The sequence below is a fragment of the Protopterus annectens genome, chromosome 6.part0 (genome assembly GCF_019279795.1).
Source record: "Protopterus annectens isolate FY-2018-M chromosome 6.part0, PAN1.0, whole genome shotgun sequence".
Classification (NCBI taxonomy): Eukaryota; Metazoa; Chordata; order Ceratodontiformes; family Protopteridae; genus Protopterus; species Protopterus annectens.
The window spans coordinates 1,561,934,755-1,561,954,052 of NC_056737.1; the positions used below are offsets into that span (position 1 = coordinate 1,561,934,755).

Here is a 19,298-nt window from a genome sequence, read left to right on the forward strand (position 1 = left end):
TTTTATCTGGGAAAGACTGATCGCAGACTTAGGGACCGTGTCTATGAGCATATGTATGCAATTAAGAAAACTCTGACGTTAGCGCTTTGGCTATACACATTGCCGTCCACCCTGGGCACTCTCTCTCGTTTATGGCCATAGATCAAGTGAGCAATAACATCCGGGAGGCCCAATAACTCTACTCTTAGAAGTCGTGAACTGGAGTGGCAACTGCGTTTAGGACGATTTTGCTACCCGGTTTAAACGAAAACTGTAACATCTCAGCAGTACTCAAATTGAGGAGCTATTTAAGGTAGTACCCCTTTGTAGATATTCCTTACTTTCTTATGCATACATAAAGACTTTTTAAAACATACAAATTTTTTTGTTTCTGACTTCATGTGACGTGCCCTTGTTGTAGCATCTCTCATGTTAAATATTGCCTAGATTTTAGTTATTATTGTTGTTTATACAATAATATCTTTAAGGTACACAGTTGCTCATTATGGTTCATACTTATAATGGATTACCATTACCTTTTTACTAAGATTTAATCCATTACTGCATATTATACTTAATTTTTTGAGTTGCTATTTGAATGACTTTTTATGTTGAATTTTTACTTTAATGTTATGATTTCTTCCACATATTTTAAGAATTTTAAATATGTCATTTTAAATTTTATGTTTATTTCTTTGGTAACATTCTACACTTTGAAATGCTTATTATTAACATGAATTAATGTTTGCATTTTCTCTTTGAGGAACAAGTTGTTCTTGTGAAGGCTTCTACTTGTTTACCAATTACTACAATGAGTTTCACCTTATCATGTTGTCATTTCCCTTTTGCTTTGTATAAAAGGGGCGTGCACTTTTACCTCATTGTTAATTTGTTTTCTCTGAGGAAGCTGCACCTTTGTGCGAAGCGTTGTGATAAATAAATTTGTTAAGACTACCTACTTGTTGTTGCTGGTACAAGGGCTCCGTGGTACGTTTTTGGATTCCAGTTGTTCTTGTCTTTTGCATTTGCACTAACAAGTAAAGACTAACTCTTTATTATGGCTTTAAATGTCTTTATTTGTAATAATTACTAATGCCATAGCATGAAGAAAGCAGAAGACCCTTTAAACAGAATGACATCACCACCTCATTTTGATATGACTCAAACTAAAAGCCCATTGATGCAGGAGGTCATCAATATGAGTTCTCCATTCAGGTAAAATGTTTAGCTTTCAGCATGTTCACTGCTCTGGATGAAGCATCAAAATTCAGTAAGTCCATGACTACAGGATCAGTGTTCAAGTCTTCTGGGTTGAAATATCTTTTTACTTAGATACCATATAAGCAACCAAGAAAGGCTGCAATCTTATGTACCTGTTAAAAACAAATTATTCCCCTTATAAATCAGGAATGAAGACTGACAATATAGCAGAAAGTAAGTCAGAGTGACATAACAAATGTTTCTATTTCTTGTAGACCATCAATGGTATCATCTCATGGTGGATGTAATGATAATAACAGGGATAAATCAATGTTTCACACTAAAAGCAGTATCTGAGGGCATCATTATGCACAAAGACATGCAATCTCATTTTGCTGATGTGATTAGTCAGGATTTATTGTTTTATCTTTTAGCATATGACAACTAACTCTAATGTATTTATAGTGCATAATCTTATCCTGGGGAATTAACACTTGTCTATTTGGGATCTGCCAGTGTTCTGAAACTGTTATTGCTATGTGACTGTTTTGGAATTCCTCATTTCTAGTTTGCATACTTCCATTATTTTTCATCTTTTGCTCTTATTTTATTGCAGGTCATTTTACTTTACATTTCTTTCACTTTAAAGCTGCTTTTTTATCCGCTGTTTAGAAGCTCTTGGTTAGCTAACATTTGTGTTACATTATTTGAAGGCCGATACAAACATTTGTGTAGGAGCTGAGAAGTAACATTTTTAACAGGAATATGTTTAATCTTTCAGAGCTAGCAGTCCTCTGTCACTGCTGATGTGTGACTATTTTGCAATTATTTATTTATAGAATTTAGACATGCACTGTTTATTCTATTGTTTTATTTTATTGTTGCTTGTTTAACTTGAAATGTATTTTTTTTTTCTTGCAGTTTTAAAAGTCCCTCCTTGCAGGAACTAATGTACTATTCGATGCTAGTAACTAAAGCTACAGTGTTAAGCACCCAGCAAATGCTCTGTAATGTGAGTTGGTAGTCAGTATAGTACTTTGACATGTTAGTCTACAAGCTACCTTCTGTGAATGTAAATCTATAACAAGTGGGGTATTGCAGGGATCAGTGTTGCACCCACTTCTGTTCTGCATTTATATTATAGACATCCAAGTTATTATACAAGAAGCATGACTGACCAAGCTTGATGAATACTGCAAGCTAGGCACAATTAGCCATTCTTCCAATGTTACTAAACTTCTCCAACAAAAACAGGAATATGCACATATATGGTTACTGAAAACTGTCTCAAGTTAAATGAAAAAACTGCAGCTTAGCAACGCTCAGCAATAAAGCTTCTTCCATCTCTGACATTTTAAATTGTACTCCTCTTCAGGCAAACATGTTCATAAGGGACCTAGGTATGCATGTGGACAATTCCCTCTCTTATTTGACCATCACTTCTCTGTCAGGCTCAGGAAATACTTATATATGCCTAGTTAATTTCCAAGGGAGCATCCTCGAGCTCCTAAGAAGTCATCCTTTTGGTGTATCCTTCACTTATCAGATGTGTCACTGAATACAGTGACCATTTTGATATGTACAAATCCAAGCAAATCATTCAACTGTAAAGAAAGACTTCTAACTAGGATAGTTGACCTTAAAATCTTCAACCATCAAAATAGATTAGCATGCCTCTCCTTGTATAAGCTGTTCTGAGGTAACTAGTGACTCTGCAAATGCTCACATTAGGAACCTAAATATACAGTAACAAATAAGCAAGGTTTGCTGGTGGGTTAGGCTGCTAACTCAACATATGCCCAACCTGTGGAATAAGCTGCCACTACAGATGAATCAAAGCTACCTTAAGTCTAGTTTTGAAGAGTAGATGGGTAGGCAGAAATTTACACCACAATTATCATATATAGCCCTGCTGGATTTGAAAAGTCAGGTCCAGCAATTGCTTAAAAAGCACAACAAGATTTTTTATGTGTGTTTACATAAATATTTCAAAGGCTAGACACCTTATGGCCCCTGTGATTGCTTGCCTAAACTTTTTTTTCTATGTCCCTGTGTTCCCAAAAGTAAATATCTTCCACTGACAGGCAAGATGAGATTAAGGGAAGTGATCTGCCTGTTAGGATATGTTAGACATCAGTTATGGTAGATCCTGTAAAGCAAGCAGACGCTACCCTTTCCTGTTTTGATAAGCCAGGTTATTTGCTACCTGTATCACTTATCTAATGATTTATGACACAGACTAATGCTGCACGAGAAGTAATAGATATGGCCTGATGTCCACTTAGGGCACAGATTATTTTGAAACACTGATGGTAACTACCAATGTGATGCTGGAGGAGGCAAAAATTCTGTCAGTCAGGCACAAAACCAGACAAGAAAAAATAATATTCTGCTAAGACATAACTATGACATATAACTATGAAAAACACATTGATTTAATATTATATGCAACTGCATTGCACCCTGAGATGTATTAGACCCGTGTTTTTGCCTTTAAGTTTTCTATTTTCTAGCCACAAAGCAGAGTTTTTATTAAATTTACTGTATGTTACAGTAAGTTGCACAATCTGTCATTTAACCAACCTGTTTCATTTCTTGGGTACAAACCAGTGATATTCTAGTTCACACAAGGTATTATACTCGGTGTGACATTTTTATCCTTAGATGTGCATTGAGATTTCAAACTGATCAAGTTCAATAAAATGGATAAAAGTAAACTTTGTAAAATGTTTCTTTAGATAAAAAACCTTTAAATGTCTGCATAGATATGCTACAAAATTATATAATTAAAACGGACAGTGTTGCACATGGAGCAGTATGCAAAATGATTAAACATTTCAGTCTACTACCCAGAGTAACTGTGTCAATAAATACCCTTCCAAGTTGATTCACTAGTCAGGGATCTAGGAACTCATGTAGATAGTAACCTAGCCTTTGACAGCATGTGTCCAAGGTAGTAAGAAAATCCCTCTAAGATGCTCAACTTATAAGAAAGGTCATGACATCTAGGCCCAGAGAGGCCATCATGCCACTGTAGTCGGCCATCATCAGACCCGTTATAGAGTATAATGCCCCCTTTAGTATTTACTTGACCAGACACATGAAGCAACTGGAATATCCACAAAGTTTACTTTCAAAAAGAATACAGAAAGTAAATACAATGTCCTAAGCTGATCACCTCTAAGTCATGTCTCTTTACTCGGTATCATACATACTTCTGAGAAGTGATCATTGCTTGGCATACAAGGCATGCCTGGATCTTGTTTTGAGAAACCTTTTGCACAACCACAAAACAAACAGCATCAGAACTACTAGATCAAAAGACCTAAATATTGGTTGTGAATAAACAGGACATGTTGGAGAGGCAGATATGTTTCTCAAAGAATTTCCGTTCTGTGAAACAAACTCTCCATCCATGTGAAGCAGGGTACCTTCCTATCCCTTTTTAAGCACAACTTTGACCAGTAGCTGGATAATTGTAAATTCCCCCCTGCTCTGGCTCATGTGTTTATGATAGACAGAGGCAATAAGTAAATCGTCACCCATATAAATCAATTTTTTGGGCTACAGTTTGATTGCTCGGCTAGGCTTATAAGGGCCCTAGTGGTCATTTACCATCTATGATCCTATGAACTTATTAACTGCTGAGAGGTTAGACAGTAAGGGATAGCATCAGAATTAATGACAGACTCATGACAGTCAGACTTCAGTGTAATGATAGGGCAGCATTCATAATATCAGCCTATGCCCCACAGCGGGGTTGTGATAGTGAGGAAAAGAGTGCATTCAGACAGCATTTACAACACCTACTAGATAAAGCAAGACAACATGAATTGGTGTTGATAATGGGTGACTTGAATGCACATACCGGGACAGAAAGAATAGGTTATGAGGACTTCCTGGGTTCACATGTGTGAGGCAACAGGAATAAAGAAGGAGAAGCCATTCTAGACTTCTATCTGGCAAATGGCTTGATAGTAGCCAACACATGGTTCAGAAAGAGAGACAGTCATAAGATCACATGCAAGAATAATCAACATGCAATTCAGATAGACTTCCTCCCAGTAAAGAAAAGGCACTGGGGTAGAATCCATGATTGTAAAGTCATCCCCAGTGAAACAGTCGGCCCACAGCATAAACCACTAGTTGCCACAATCAGCTGCAAGCAGTAGTCAGAGAAGACTCTAAGGTCAACAGAGACCAGGCTGAAGACCTGGAAGTTGACTGGAGAGAAAGTACAACAGTTCAAGTAATTTCTCGGGGATCAGACACCCCAAGAAGAAGAAGAAATATGTGGAGTGGAAGAAGAATGGTAGCGCCTAAAAACAGCATGTGTTAGGACTACAGAAAAGATATGTGGCCGAGACAGGTATGGAAATAAGGTACATAAGGAAAGCTGGTGGTGGAATGCAGAAGTCCAGGAATTAATCAAAAGAAAGAAAGAGTGCAGGAAGAAGTGGGAGATAAAAAAGACTAACCAGGCTAGGAAGGACTTCTGGTTGGCTAACAAAGATGCTAAGAAAGAAGTTGCAATAGCAAAGAATAGGGCATCGAAGGCACTGTACCATCTTCTGGAAAGTGACTCAGTAAGAGGCACAAAGAAACTATATTAGGTTGCAAGGCAAAGACAGAAAGATAAAGAAGATAGTCAGACACCCTTCATAAGAGATGCCAGCAACAACCTGCTCACCAATCCAGAGGGCATCAAAGGCAGATGGAAGGAGCATTTCCAGCAGCTTCTGAATGAAAAAAACTCCCCACAAAAGCTGTGCTACCCCAGAAACAGCCTACGATGAGAGAAAAAGAGGAGCCCACCCTAGAAGAAGTAAGAACAGCACTAAGGAAAATGAAGTCAGGGAAAGAATCAGGCTCAGATGAGGTCACAGCAGATATGATGAAGATGCTGGGTGAGATAGGGAAGAACTGGATCCTGAGGGTACTAATAGCAGTGTGGAGAGAAAGACATATTCCAGATGACTGGAGAATAAGCATACTTGTGCCAGTGTACAAGAACAAAGGGGACATACACAACTGTGGTAGTACAGAGGCATCAAACTCCTATCACACTGCATGAAAGTTCTGGAGAGGGTGATTGATAAATGAATATGCAGAGTAGTAGAATGTAAGATGGGAGATGAGCAGTTTGGATTCAGATTAGGATGCAGCACAATTTACCTGATGTTTGCAGTGAGACAGATACTTGAGAAGAAGCTAGAGATGAGGAGAAAGTCGAACTGGGCATTCCTAGACTTGGAGAAAGCATACAACGAGGTCCCAAGAAAGCTGATCTGGGCAGTACTGTGGTGGTTTGAAGTCCCAGAAACATTAGTAGAATTAGTGCAGGCTATGTACAATGACCCAGTGACTCAAGTACGAACAGTATTCGGCCTCACAGAGGGGTTCCCAGTGGGAGTGGGTGTACATCAGGGTTCAACTCTGAGCCCACTGTTGTTCATACTGGTGACGGACTACATTAGCAAACAGACTGGAGGAGATGGATCAACAAAGCTGCTGTATGCAGATGATGTGGCAGTACAGGCAGACTCTGAGATAGAACTTCAGCAAAGGATAGGAGAATGGAATGTAAATCTGAAGGCACATGGGATGAAACTAAGCACAGATAAGATGGTGGCAATGGCAGCAAACTGGGGAAATTAGAAGAAGCTGAGAATAGAGATAGAAGGGAAGATAGTGGAACAGGTAAACAGCTTCAATTATCTGGGAGGGGTAGTTGAGGAGAAGGGTAGTCTGAAAGAAGAGGTCAAAGCTAGAATCAGAGGGGCTGCAGCCAGCTGGCATAGAGTATCAGGTACAGTCTGTGACAGAAGAATGCCAAAGAAGCTGAAAAGTAAGGTGTACAAGATGGTGGTACAACCAGTACTACTATATGGTACAGAAACCTGGGCAGTAAAGGCAGAACAACTGAAGAAGCTATAGGTGATGGAAATGAAGTGCCTGAGAAAGGTGGTAGGATGCACACTGTGGGACAGATGAAGAAATGAGGACATAAGAGCAGAAGCCAAAGTAGCTCCAATTGCAGAATAGATCAAAGAAAACAGAATATGGTGGTTTGGGCACATGTGTAGAAAATTAGAAGACAATCTGGTGAGGGAGATTTGGGACAGACAGGAAGAAGATAAGAGGAAGCGAGGACATCCAGCAAAGAGGTGGATGGATTGTGTGAAAGAAGATCTGCGACAGTCAGGCATGAGTGTTGAAGAAGGCAGGAGTGTGGCACTAAATCGAGAGAGTTGGCGACAGTTAACATGATACCCCAACCCCATGTAGAAAAAAATGGGAAAAAGGGGGCTGATGATGATGATTGATGATGAGGTTATACATGCTTACAAGACACCAATTATTTTCTCTGCTATTTTCTTGAAAGCACATAAAATATCTGGAAAGTCTGGTTTTACCTAAAAAACAACAATGTCATGACTGTGATAATGAAAACTTTTTCAGTGTTATATCTGTTGTGTTCAGCACCATCAGCTGGGGGTCTGTTGTATGTGTTTCAGGCACTTCTAGTACTAAGCATCCTGGACAGGGATGTGGCCAAAAAATTCCATTTTGTGCTCACATACTCATTTTAATGCCCCTCAACCAACCTGGCATTTCAAACAAATGGGCACCTCTTTCAAAATAGTGCCCCCTTACATTTATTGTACTCATAGGTTCATAGGCTGGTACTAGGCTATCGGCCCTAGGGCCTATACAAGGCTAACCATAACAATTCCTTGGATATTTCTTCCCACAATATTTACTTCCCTGGAACCCTGTCTAGCAGGGCGACTGATGTGATCCCCGGGGTGAATTTCCTATCTCCCATCCAATCATCAAGGTTCCTTTTGAAGAGGGCCAAGGAGGCACTCTGCTTGAAATGTATGGGCAGTCTATTCCAGAGTATGGGGAGTCTCTGGGTCAGGAACCTATCCTCCAGTATGTTTTGTTCATTGTGATGACATGGTTTAGATCCCTGGAGCATGTGGCTCTGAGGGATTGGGATTTCTTTAAGTGGAGCATGTCCAACAGCTCAGCTGTTGTCAACACCATGCAGCTGTCTGTTTCCCTGATTCTTAGGGGTTAATCCAGTACAAGAAATATAGGCATCAAAGGATCAATTTAAAAAAACACAAGAGAAAACAGCGTGCATTTTGTTTTTAATGGATGACATACAGACTTAATAATGAGCACATTATGTCACTTATTGTCTAAACCACAGAAGCCACATAATTTCATGAAGAAAATGACAACCTTCTTTTCTCCACAGTATGGTTGCACGCCTTTCACGGCTACTAACATTATTCATTTTATTTTGAAATGCATTAACCCTGTAGGGTGGCTGGTGAACTGCCCCTTTTCAGCCATGACCAGGGCCCATAGCTGATCAATTAAAATAATAGCAAACAGGCATTAGACATACAAGACTTGTAAATAATGGGAAAACACAAAATGATATGTCAAAAAGTGAGGAATACAACCCAACCAGTACAGTCAGTGTATCCACGCATCTGTTAAAAGTTTAAAAAAGCATTAATATTCTACATTATTAATAAGCAAAAGACTGCTAGAGAAGGCACACTACAAGCAATCAACAAAAGGGTGGTGGAATGTAACAGGTTTGTCTTTGGGAACAGCCCCATTAAAGGTGGTTGCTTGTTCACTATTGTGCGCAGGGACCTATGGAATTATAAATCCATCCGTGTCCACGTCCATGCAGATGAATTGTGCTACCACATAAACTTCCATTATTACTTTTCTTTGTCTTAAAGGCTTGACTTACAGAAACCTTAAACTACCAGAAACCCTAAATCTACCATATAAGATTGAAACAACTGTCATTGAACAGTTGGAGATGAAATGCAACTCAGTAACAGGTAGGTGTTGCATTTTGTGTTTCTCCAACTGCATCTTACTTATGATTAGCAACTCGGACATTGCACAAACGGCAGAGAAATCCACCACGTGAAAGAGATTCAATATCTGTATCCAAATCCATAGTATCCAAAAATTAACATCATTTTTCAGCAGTTGCCTCTACAACTATTAAAGATAATGTTTTTAGATTTGCTATCCTCTCTTGTAAGCAAGTTAAGTACTTGTTGTTGGAGGTATTAATTTAGACAGATTTAAAAATAATATGGCCTGAAAAGAGTTACAATGGTTCCAAGTGATGCAATTAAAAATGTACTCTGTAAAGTACAAAGGGTCTATATTAGAACACCAAACATTCAAAATGTCGAGTGTTCTAATATCGAACCCTAGCAATCGAAAAAAAAACATTGAACATTCGGAACAGCAAATTTTTTCCTAGGGAAAAAATTTGCTGTTCCAAAACACATACACACAACACAAGCACACCAAACAAACAGCAATCCACACACATGCACCTAAACTCTAACACTTAACCCTACACTAAACTATACAAACACCATTAACTATCCACTTACCTTAACCCAGACCCTAACCCTAAGGTCCGTCACTATCGCACAGTCACCTCACCCGAGACCTAACCCTAACTCACCTAACCCGCCCTAACCGATATGTCCACAACAATTGCACACTTACCTGACCCGCGCCCTAACCCTAACTCACCTAACCCACCCTAACCCACACGTCCACATAACTGCACACTTACCTGAACCCAACCTGTAAGTTTCCACCAGAGCGTTGAAACTACCGAAGCAACAGAAACGGACAACTGACGTCTTTCCCTAGGAAAGAATTTGGTTTCCTGTTACTTCGATATTTTCAGCATTAGCTGAAAATGGGTTGATATCAGAGCACTCGACATTTCAAATGTTCGGTGTTTTAATAAAGACCCAAGTATAAAGTGTATGTCTGGCTACACCTTTGATCCTGGATATAAAAAGTGATTAAATAACGTATTAAAAAACTAACTTACCTATTGTTGATGCCATACTTTTATTAGATGCTGCTGTAGAATGCAAATAAATAACACAAGGCAGCATATATTCATGCATGTATGCATGTAATATATTACTCATTTCCTTTTTCCTTATTTTTCTTTCTTATTCTCTGTCTATACTCACACACACAGACACATGACACATATGCCTGGTCTTGCCTTCCCTACACACATTTATTTATAATATATGTGCTGCAATGATAAGTCATTATAACTGACAGTGTTCCACATGGACCAGCATGTACAATGTTTAAACATTTCACTTAACTGCTGAGTGGTTGTTCATGCTTAGAAGACACTGACTATTTTCTTTAACGTTTTCTTAAAAGCACACATGGTATCTGAGGAAGTTTGGTTTAGCCAAAGAAATGACAATGTCATGATGGTAACTTAGACTTCTTCAGTGTACCTGTTATCTTCATCACTAATGCCAGGGGTATGCTGAGTGCATTTCAGGCACTTTTAGTACAAAATTTCCTGGATATCTGGGATTCAATAATGCCTACACTGTGTACACCATTTGAGTGAACAGACAGCACAGAGATAACTCACACCTTCTTCCTCCTAATTTTAGTTTTCCTACTGATATTCTTGCAGCTTTAAATACTGACAGGGATTCATAAAGACTACCACAAAGTGTAGACTACATGTACACTTAGTGTAATCTTTCTGATTGAGTAGAAAGCACAAATAATGTGAAAATAATGTTCTAGAATACATAGCATGTACACTTAGTGTAGGCTTTATTGAATCTAGTTGAAATATGCACTTACTTGTTTTTGTTGTTCCTGTTACAGTTATAATTGCATTTGTTGTTGTTGTACTTTCACTAGATGTTGCTGTAGAATACAAAAAAATAACACAGGTCAGCATATATTCATAGATTTATAGATCTTATATGTCACTCATTTCTGCTTTCCTTATTTCCCTTTCCCTCTCTTTCTCTGCCTTTACTCTCTGTCTCTCACGCACACACATGTACACATGAGTGCTCAAACACACACACACACACACACACACACACACATGACACGTAATAGTGATCTTGTACCCCCTCCCAACAGACACACCCATACATATAGACATAAATGCATGCACACGTAGACACACACACACACAACTTACATATTGATATATATATCAATATGTCTATATTCAAGTGGAAGACCTACTGACTGTTATTGGCTAACCGAACAATGCTCAGAGTAGAATGTTGACATATTGCATTAACATTTATCCTTCTTTAACTTTATAAATGTTGTCTTCAGTACCATTAAAAGAATGTATATTTTATACATTTCTGGCACTTTTAGGTTCAAAAGTGCTTACTAGGATATTGTCCTATGAGGATCTTAAGAAGCCTAGCCCTACATCACCATGGTAAATATTAACCCTTGTATTTTTGAGTCTCCAAAGATGGGACAGCCAAGTAAATGTTGCGTACTTACATGGTTTGCCTATGCATGAGGGACATTGCTGCTAAACCATCAGTGAATTTGTGGTTACCCATCCATTTGAATTGAGTAAGACAAGTCCTTGGCTTTATGTGGAGGACAAGTCAGTTACACAGACATGGTATTCACGTTGATACATACCGATCCCTGAATATACAATAAGTCTGATAGAACATGCTCTGTTGAGGTTCTATATGAAAGACAGAGCTCACATCTCAGTACCTTCATGATAGAGAGAAGGGAGACAAATATTTGAAAGAGTCTGCATAGATTTTATGATTGATGCCCTTGATTGTTTTTTTGTTTGCTTAGTAATGAAGCACTGTGCTCATTCTAGCTGTGATAATTATTTGGACATCTTGATTTTTAAATTTATTCTGAGGAAGTCCCTTATCTGTACGGGGAAGAAAGCGCTTAACAATTTTGGATTAAATTTCTCATTCTACGGTTGTTTTGGATTCCTGGCTGTTCATTTCTTCAGTTATTGAGTTTTTTTATTGTTCACTATTGGACTAAAGTGTTTGAGAAGAAGTTAATATCTCATAAAAAGCAACAAATGGAAATTTCATATTTGCAAAAAAATTGACTTGGAAATTGTTCCCCGTGGTCTCAGATTGTGGAAATATCCAAATGGAGTTGAAGGTAATATTGATTTGTTGACTGAATTACATGCATTATTTGAAAAAATGGGGTTGCAGATGATGAGACTGATGGTTAAATCAAACATGCAGGCAGCAGAAAAAGCAGCTAAATAATTAGATGAGTTAAATCAGTCCATCAAAAGTGACTTTCAATTTAATGCAAATCAAATTATGTTTAATGGAGTTTTTACAAATGTAACATCTATTTGTAATACTATTTTTCTATGAAAATCGAACAAAATAAAGAGAGACATTAATGAATATGCCTCTCAGAGGGTGTACCCTATGTCAGCGGGAAGTATGGTTCTGGAGGAGTTGTCCAATCAGAACGCTAATATGAGGGAGAAACCTACGTCAGACGCCGATGGTTATAAGGCAAATAGACAGCGGTTGGAGTCCTTTTCAGGTGAAGAAAACATAAGGCGTTCTAAACGATTAAAAGGAAAACAGCAGCAGTCCCATTTTTTACTGAGAGGCACTCAGGACTTCAACAAACAGGGTGCGCGACCGAAAACCAACTCCAATGCGAGGAGCAAGAGCTGACAACAGAGGAATTAATGGATTTGGCTTTAGCGATGCTTTTACCTGTCAATACTGAGGTAACAGTCTCAGACTTTTCAGACCGGGTAACGAGTTTGCCTGTCTGTTTAAATAATGACAAGTTTTCAACTGAAATTGTAGCTGCTGATGTTGTTCAAATAGATGATGGATTTATAAAGGACGTTTCCATATCTGAATTAATACGAACAGTTGGGACTAATGGTGTCAATAGTTTGAACAACATGAATGAAGGTAACATTGTATGTATTTGTGGGGGTGGTGAGGAAGGTTTGTTAAATGAATTAAAACCATGAGTAGTCTTTAATAAAGCATGGGATTTTAAAGTATATAACTATTCAGATAGAATAGTTAAAACTGAACATGTGGACATTCTTGCAAAAGGGTTTACCTTTGTGCCCTTTAGAAGGACAAGGTTAGATGATACGCTTATTGATCTGAAAAGTTATACGAGGAAATTGAACTTTAAGGTATGGTTCAATTCTTCAGATGTTACGATTAATAAGGATGTGGGACTAAGGAGACCCAGTATGTTTAATCCCCCATTAAACAATGTTATAAAATTATTTGAAAGCAAATGTGAAAAAAATATGCAAAAATTATTAACATCAAAATTTCCAAATGACACTATTAATTTGACTAAAAATGAAGAAACTATGATATTTGATTTAGTATATGATCCGAACATATGCTTAATGAAACCTGATAAGGGGAACGGTTTTGTTATAATGAATCTAATTGATTATTTGGATGGGATCAATTCATTATTATTATATGGTTCCTATGTTGAAAGTTCATTGAATGAAATTCATATAATGTATAGGAAAATTGATCTGCTTATGGATGACATGTTGTTCCAAGGCCAAATTAATGAGGATGAGCATGCTTACATGGTGAATAAGTACCCTGTAGTTTCACATTTTTTTGGAATTCCTCAAATTCATAAAGGATTGATAAACCCATCCTTTAGACCAATTGTAGATGGAAAACTTTCAAAAACCTGTTTTATTGGAAAATTTTTGGATCAGAAACAGCAAGAGGGTTTAAAAAGTTTTCCTTACATATGTAAGGATTCTTGGGAATTCCTTGATAAAGTAAGGAAAATTAATGTGAATGGTGAATGTATTATGGTCACAATAGATGTGGTAAGCTTGTTTACTGTGATACCACATGAGGAGGGTTTGTTGTGACTAGAAGCGCAGTTACTAAAAACTGGGGTCTTTGATCAGGATTACATAAATGTATATGTGACCCTCATGGAAGTTGTGTTAAAAATAGTTATTTGAGTTTTGAAGGTCAGTATTATAGGCAGAAGATGGGGGTAGCAATCGGAGCAGCGTGCGCCCCCGTCTTTTTGAACTATATTATGGCTTATTGGGAACAACATTTTGTATTTAATTGTGCATTCATGGGCAATATAATTTATTATACAAGATTTTTAGATGATTTATTTATCTTGTGGAATGGCACAGAAGATGAATTAAAATTATTTTACATTTATATTAATAATACTGTTCCTTTTTTAAAATGCACACACAATCATAGTTTCAATAGTATAGCTTATTTGGACATTGATTTATCCATTACAAAGGATAGGGCGTTAAGCTCAAGAATTCATAGAAAACAGACTTTTTCTAATTCATATTTGGAATATATGAGTGCACACCCTCCCTTTCAGAAAAAGATGTCCCTTAAGTATGGATCATAGTAGTGAGTATGATTGTTAGTGAGAATCCAATCTAGTGTGTTTGCTTTCTTGTTAGATTTATTTATTCTGGTGGGGGAGGTAATGGTCTGGGAGAAACCATATAGGTTTATGTGAGTGGTAGGGAGGCTACTACAATAGGTATCCCAGTCTAAATTCATATTGCCTAGGATAATGGTTTCTTGAGGCAGGTGTTGGGATAACCAGCAGAGGATATTTTCCAAGGTGGCTATGTTATTTCCACGGGGCAGATACATACAGATAATATAGATTGATTTAGCATTGTTAAGTTCAAGTTTAGCAATGAGAATTTCTGTTTTGGAGTCCAGAGGTATATTACAGTTGTAAGTGATTAATTGAAAGCCTGATTTAAATAGAATAGCCACACCACCACCTTTCTTAGCTACTCTGTCAAGCCTTAGGATATTATATCCAGGTGGGATAATTTCATTATCTTTGATGATAGGTTTTAGCCATGTTTCAGTTAGGCAGATAATGTCAAAGGTGTACACTTCTAGGAGAGCATGGAGTTGAGTTACTTTGTTGTTAATGCTATGTATGTTAAGATGAGCTAGTATGAGTGAGTTAGAAGGTCTTGCAAGGGGAGAATTGATAGACTGATTAAGGTAATAAAGAGTGATAGGGGTCACAGTTGGACCTGGGTTTGGATGAATATCACCATCCTTTACTGTGAGAAGTTGTAGTAGATGGCTTGGGATAGGGAGTTTGTTGTAGAGAAATAACAGTCTTTTGAAATATTGTGTATTACATTTAATGTGTAGTGTTCTATGATACTTTGATAGTAGGTAGCTAGGTGAGTATGTTATGTTTGCATGGTTATATAGGTGTGGTAAGGATTGGGAGTTGGTTTGTTGTCTGGGGTAGTTAGTTTGTGATATAATGGGTGCTCATATGAGGAGAGATTATATGTAAAGATTGGTAGTGGTAGTAGTAAAAGAATGAAGCAGAAGTCGAATTTGAAAAGGGATAGTTGAATAGGCCATTTGGAAAGATTAGTTATATGCTGTGAATAGGTGGGGATGGAAGTGAAAAGGGTGGGAGCGTGTAAAGATAGGAGGGAGCGGTGAGTAAAGAGGGGAGTGGTTGGAGATGGGAAATGAAAGAGAAATTGGCCAATGGGAAATGTGAACTGGGTAGTGGGAAGAGGAAGAGGTGTGGTTAGAAAGTATAAGAGTAGGGCCCCTGGGGGTGGGTAGGAATTGGGGGTAGGGAGCGGGTAGAGACAAGAGAGGGCGGAATGTTGAGAAAAACAATCAGTAAAAGAGCATATGCTGTAAGGTAGAGTAGTATAAGAGGTGTGTAAAGAGAATAGGGTAGAAGTGGGATGAGTATAGGTGGGGGTTTAGTCAGTAAAATACAATAATAGCAGGATGAAGTGGAGTATACTAGAGTAGTCACAGAGATGAAGTGGAGAATATTTAACCATGAAGCTTGGGCCAGAGGATAAAAAAAGATAAATTGCTGAGGTAACAGGCAAACTGAGAGGGGAGAAAAGCTGGGAGAGGACACCACATAGTGGTAGAACTCTAAACTACAGTGGAGATTCTGAGAGGATAGGCCAGGGATAAAAACTAAGGGGCTAGAAGTAAGGTACAATGTTTGTACGGAGGAAAGGTACACAGTCTATACGGGAAAGGCTGTTGGCTATCCTAGCTTAAAGCAACCTATTAGTCACCATCAATTAGTTGTAGCAATACTAGACTGTACTGGCAGGTTTGGGATACAGACATACTTTTGCTTCCTTTCTTATACTTTGGGGAGCAGGATGGTAGTTGCTATGTTGTAACACCAGCTTGGAGTGGGTCCTTAGCCTTCAGGTCAAAGGAGTCAGTTTCCCAAGGACAGGATATGGAGCTCAGTGAGCGGATACTTGATAGGAAATATGTAAGAAAAAGAAGAGGTACAGTGGATAAGAATTTGACTTTTAGTACAGGACTTAAAACATTTGCTCAGCTAATATAGTAACATATAACAACATCAGAGATATATGTTGCGAGGTGAAATAATTAACCTGTATCTTTCTAGCAAGCCAGTAATATTGGCAAAGGCAAACCTTACCTAACAGCAGTCAAACCAAATGAGCAGGATAACACAATAAAATTAGCAGCAGTGTCATTCAACAATTGTAACAAAATTAAGTTATTTAGTGAAATGAATACATAGGCTAATGAATACTTATGTAACCACAAATAACAGAGTGAGGAAAAAAACACGCTTCCACACCATTCAAAGCACATATAAAAACATTAAAAGTATTCGCAGAGAAAGGTCGAATTTAAATAGCACTAGCATTAAACACTATGTGATGCAATTTGCTAGCATCACAATGTGGGAAGGTACAAACCACTACAAGATTGTAACAGGGGTAAACGCTAGTCGGCATTATGTGGAGGAGGCAATTGTGTATGTAACCGCTCGCATTCAGGAGCGTTTAGTTTAAATTAAGTGATTAAATAACTAGTCCAAACATTCAGCATTAACAAATCAAACAGCATTCAGCCATCCAGAGGTTTGTGGAGGAGGTTGTATAAGTAGCCGCTCGCTTCAGGAGCATTTAGTTAGAATTATGTCCTAATTGAAAAACCAATATTTAACATTAACCAAACCAACAGCAATCAACCATCCAGCATTATGTGGAGGAGGCGATTGTGTGTGTAAATGCTCACTTTAGGAGCGTTTATATTGAATTATTAATTAATCAACTAATCTACCTTTAACCTAAATCACTCAAACAGCAATCGGCCACCCAGCGTTATATGGAGGAGGCGATTGTAAGTGTAAACTGCTTGCTTCAGGAGCGTTTAGTTTAAGTTATTTGTAACATAGCCAATTAAACAGCAATCAACTAACACAAGGAATGGTACAATCCTCAGTCAGCTGTAAAAGGAGTTTATGCCTGCAGATGTAATAATTGTGGGTGCAAAACTGGATTACTACTCACTATCGGAGCAAATTGACTGTAGACCAGAGCCTTAAAATCACTAAAAATGAAGAAACTATGGTATTTGATTTAGTGCATGATCTGAACATACGTTTAATGAAACCTGATAAGGGGAACGGTGTTGTTATAATGAATCTAATTGATTATTTGGATGGGATCAATTCATTATTATTAGATGGTTCCTATGTTGAAAGTTCATTGAATGAAATTCATATAATGTACAGGAAAATTGATCTGCTTATGGATGACATGTTGTTCCAAGGCCAAATTAATGAGGATGAGCATGCTTACATGGTGAATGAGTACCCTGTATCTTCACATTTTTTCGGAATTCCTAAAATTCATAAAGGATTGATAAACCCATCCTTTAGACCAATTGTAGATGGAAAACGTTCAAAAACCTGTTTTATTGGAAAATTTTGGATCAGAAACTGCAAGAGGGTTTAAAAAGTTTTCCTTACATATGTAAGGATTCTTGCGAATTCCTTGATAAAGTAGGGAAAATTAATGTGAATGGTGAATGTATTATGGTCACAATAGATGTGGTAAGCTTGTTTACTGTGATACCACATGAGAAGGGTTTGTTGTGGCTAGAAGCGCAGTTACTAAAAACTGGGGTCTTTGATCAGGATGACATAACTGTATATGTGACCCTCATGGAAGCTGTGTTAAAAAATAATTATTTGAGTTTTGAAGGTCAGAATTATAGGCAGAAGACAGGGTAGCAATGGGAGCAGAGTGCGCCCCCGCTTTGTGAACTATATTATGGCTTATTGGGAACAACATTTTGCATTTAATTGTGCATTCATGGGCAATATTATTTATTATACAAGATGTTAGATGATTTATTTATCTTGTGGAACAGCACAGAAGATAAATTAAAATTATTTTACATTTATATTAATAATACAGTTCTTTTTTTAAAATTTACACACAATCATAGTTTCAATAGTATAGCTTATTTGGACATTGATTTATCCATTACAAAGGATAGGGCATTAAGCTCAAGAATTCATAGAAAACAGACTTTTTCTAATTCATATTTGGAATATATGAGTGCACGCCCTCCCTTTCAGAAAAAGTCCATAATTAAGGGACAATTGGTCAGGGCGGCCAGAATGGTCAGCTCAGATTCAATTTTCCTTGAAGACGTTAAATTTATTTTGGACATGTTTGAAGCAAGGGGTTACCCTGTTGATTTATTAGGAGAGGTTGGCAACAAAGTAATTACAAAAAGGAAAAAAAAGATTTTATAAACAAATTCTGATCTATGGATAAGATACTAGTAATGTGAATAGGTCGAACCGTCATTTTAAAACCCAAGTGGGATTTATTGTATGTTATAATAGTGATGTGCATAGGATAGTGGAAGTTATTTATAACAACTGGGATATATTACATTTTGAGAATAATGTTGCCCAGAAGGTAGGGGAAAAACCCTTGGTTATATAAGAGGGATAGATCCTTTAAGGATATTTTTGAGAGCAATAAATATCAATACGGAGGGGGCACATGTAGGGCCATACCTCTCAACTGTCCCTGATTTTGACTCAAATTTTAACTCTGTCCCTCTTAATCCCTCCTAAAACTAGTGACTTTTGGAGGAAAGGTGGTGAATTACACTCAATGAATAATGACAATAATTAAGAGTTATAAACTTATTTTACTTCAGATAATGTGTATTAATTCATATGCTCTGATTCTGTCAATGTTTCAAGTTAATATCACTAATATTTTAAAAGTGTCCCTGATTGTCCCGATTTTTTCTTGACTTGTTGCTGATTCTGTTGAAATTTGTCCGCAATTGATTGAGACGTCTGTGTAGGGCTAAAGGACATTTCAAGTGTCAGCATTGCAGTTTTTGTCCTTC

The 19,298-nt window shown here is 37.6% G+C and overlaps 1 protein-coding gene across 1 annotated transcript in view; it reads right to left on the reverse strand.

Annotated features, from left to right (window-relative positions):
• Positions 1–19,298, reverse strand: part of LOC122804004 (integumentary mucin C.1-like) — a 191,268-nt gene that overhangs the window by 163,960 nt on the left and 8,010 nt on the right. Inside the window, exon 4 of the mRNA XM_044073686.1 lies at positions 10,882–10,947. Within this exon, the coding sequence (XP_043929621.1) occupies positions 10,882–10,947 (66 nt within the window). The remainder of the gene's footprint in view (positions 1–10,881; positions 10,948–19,298) is intronic.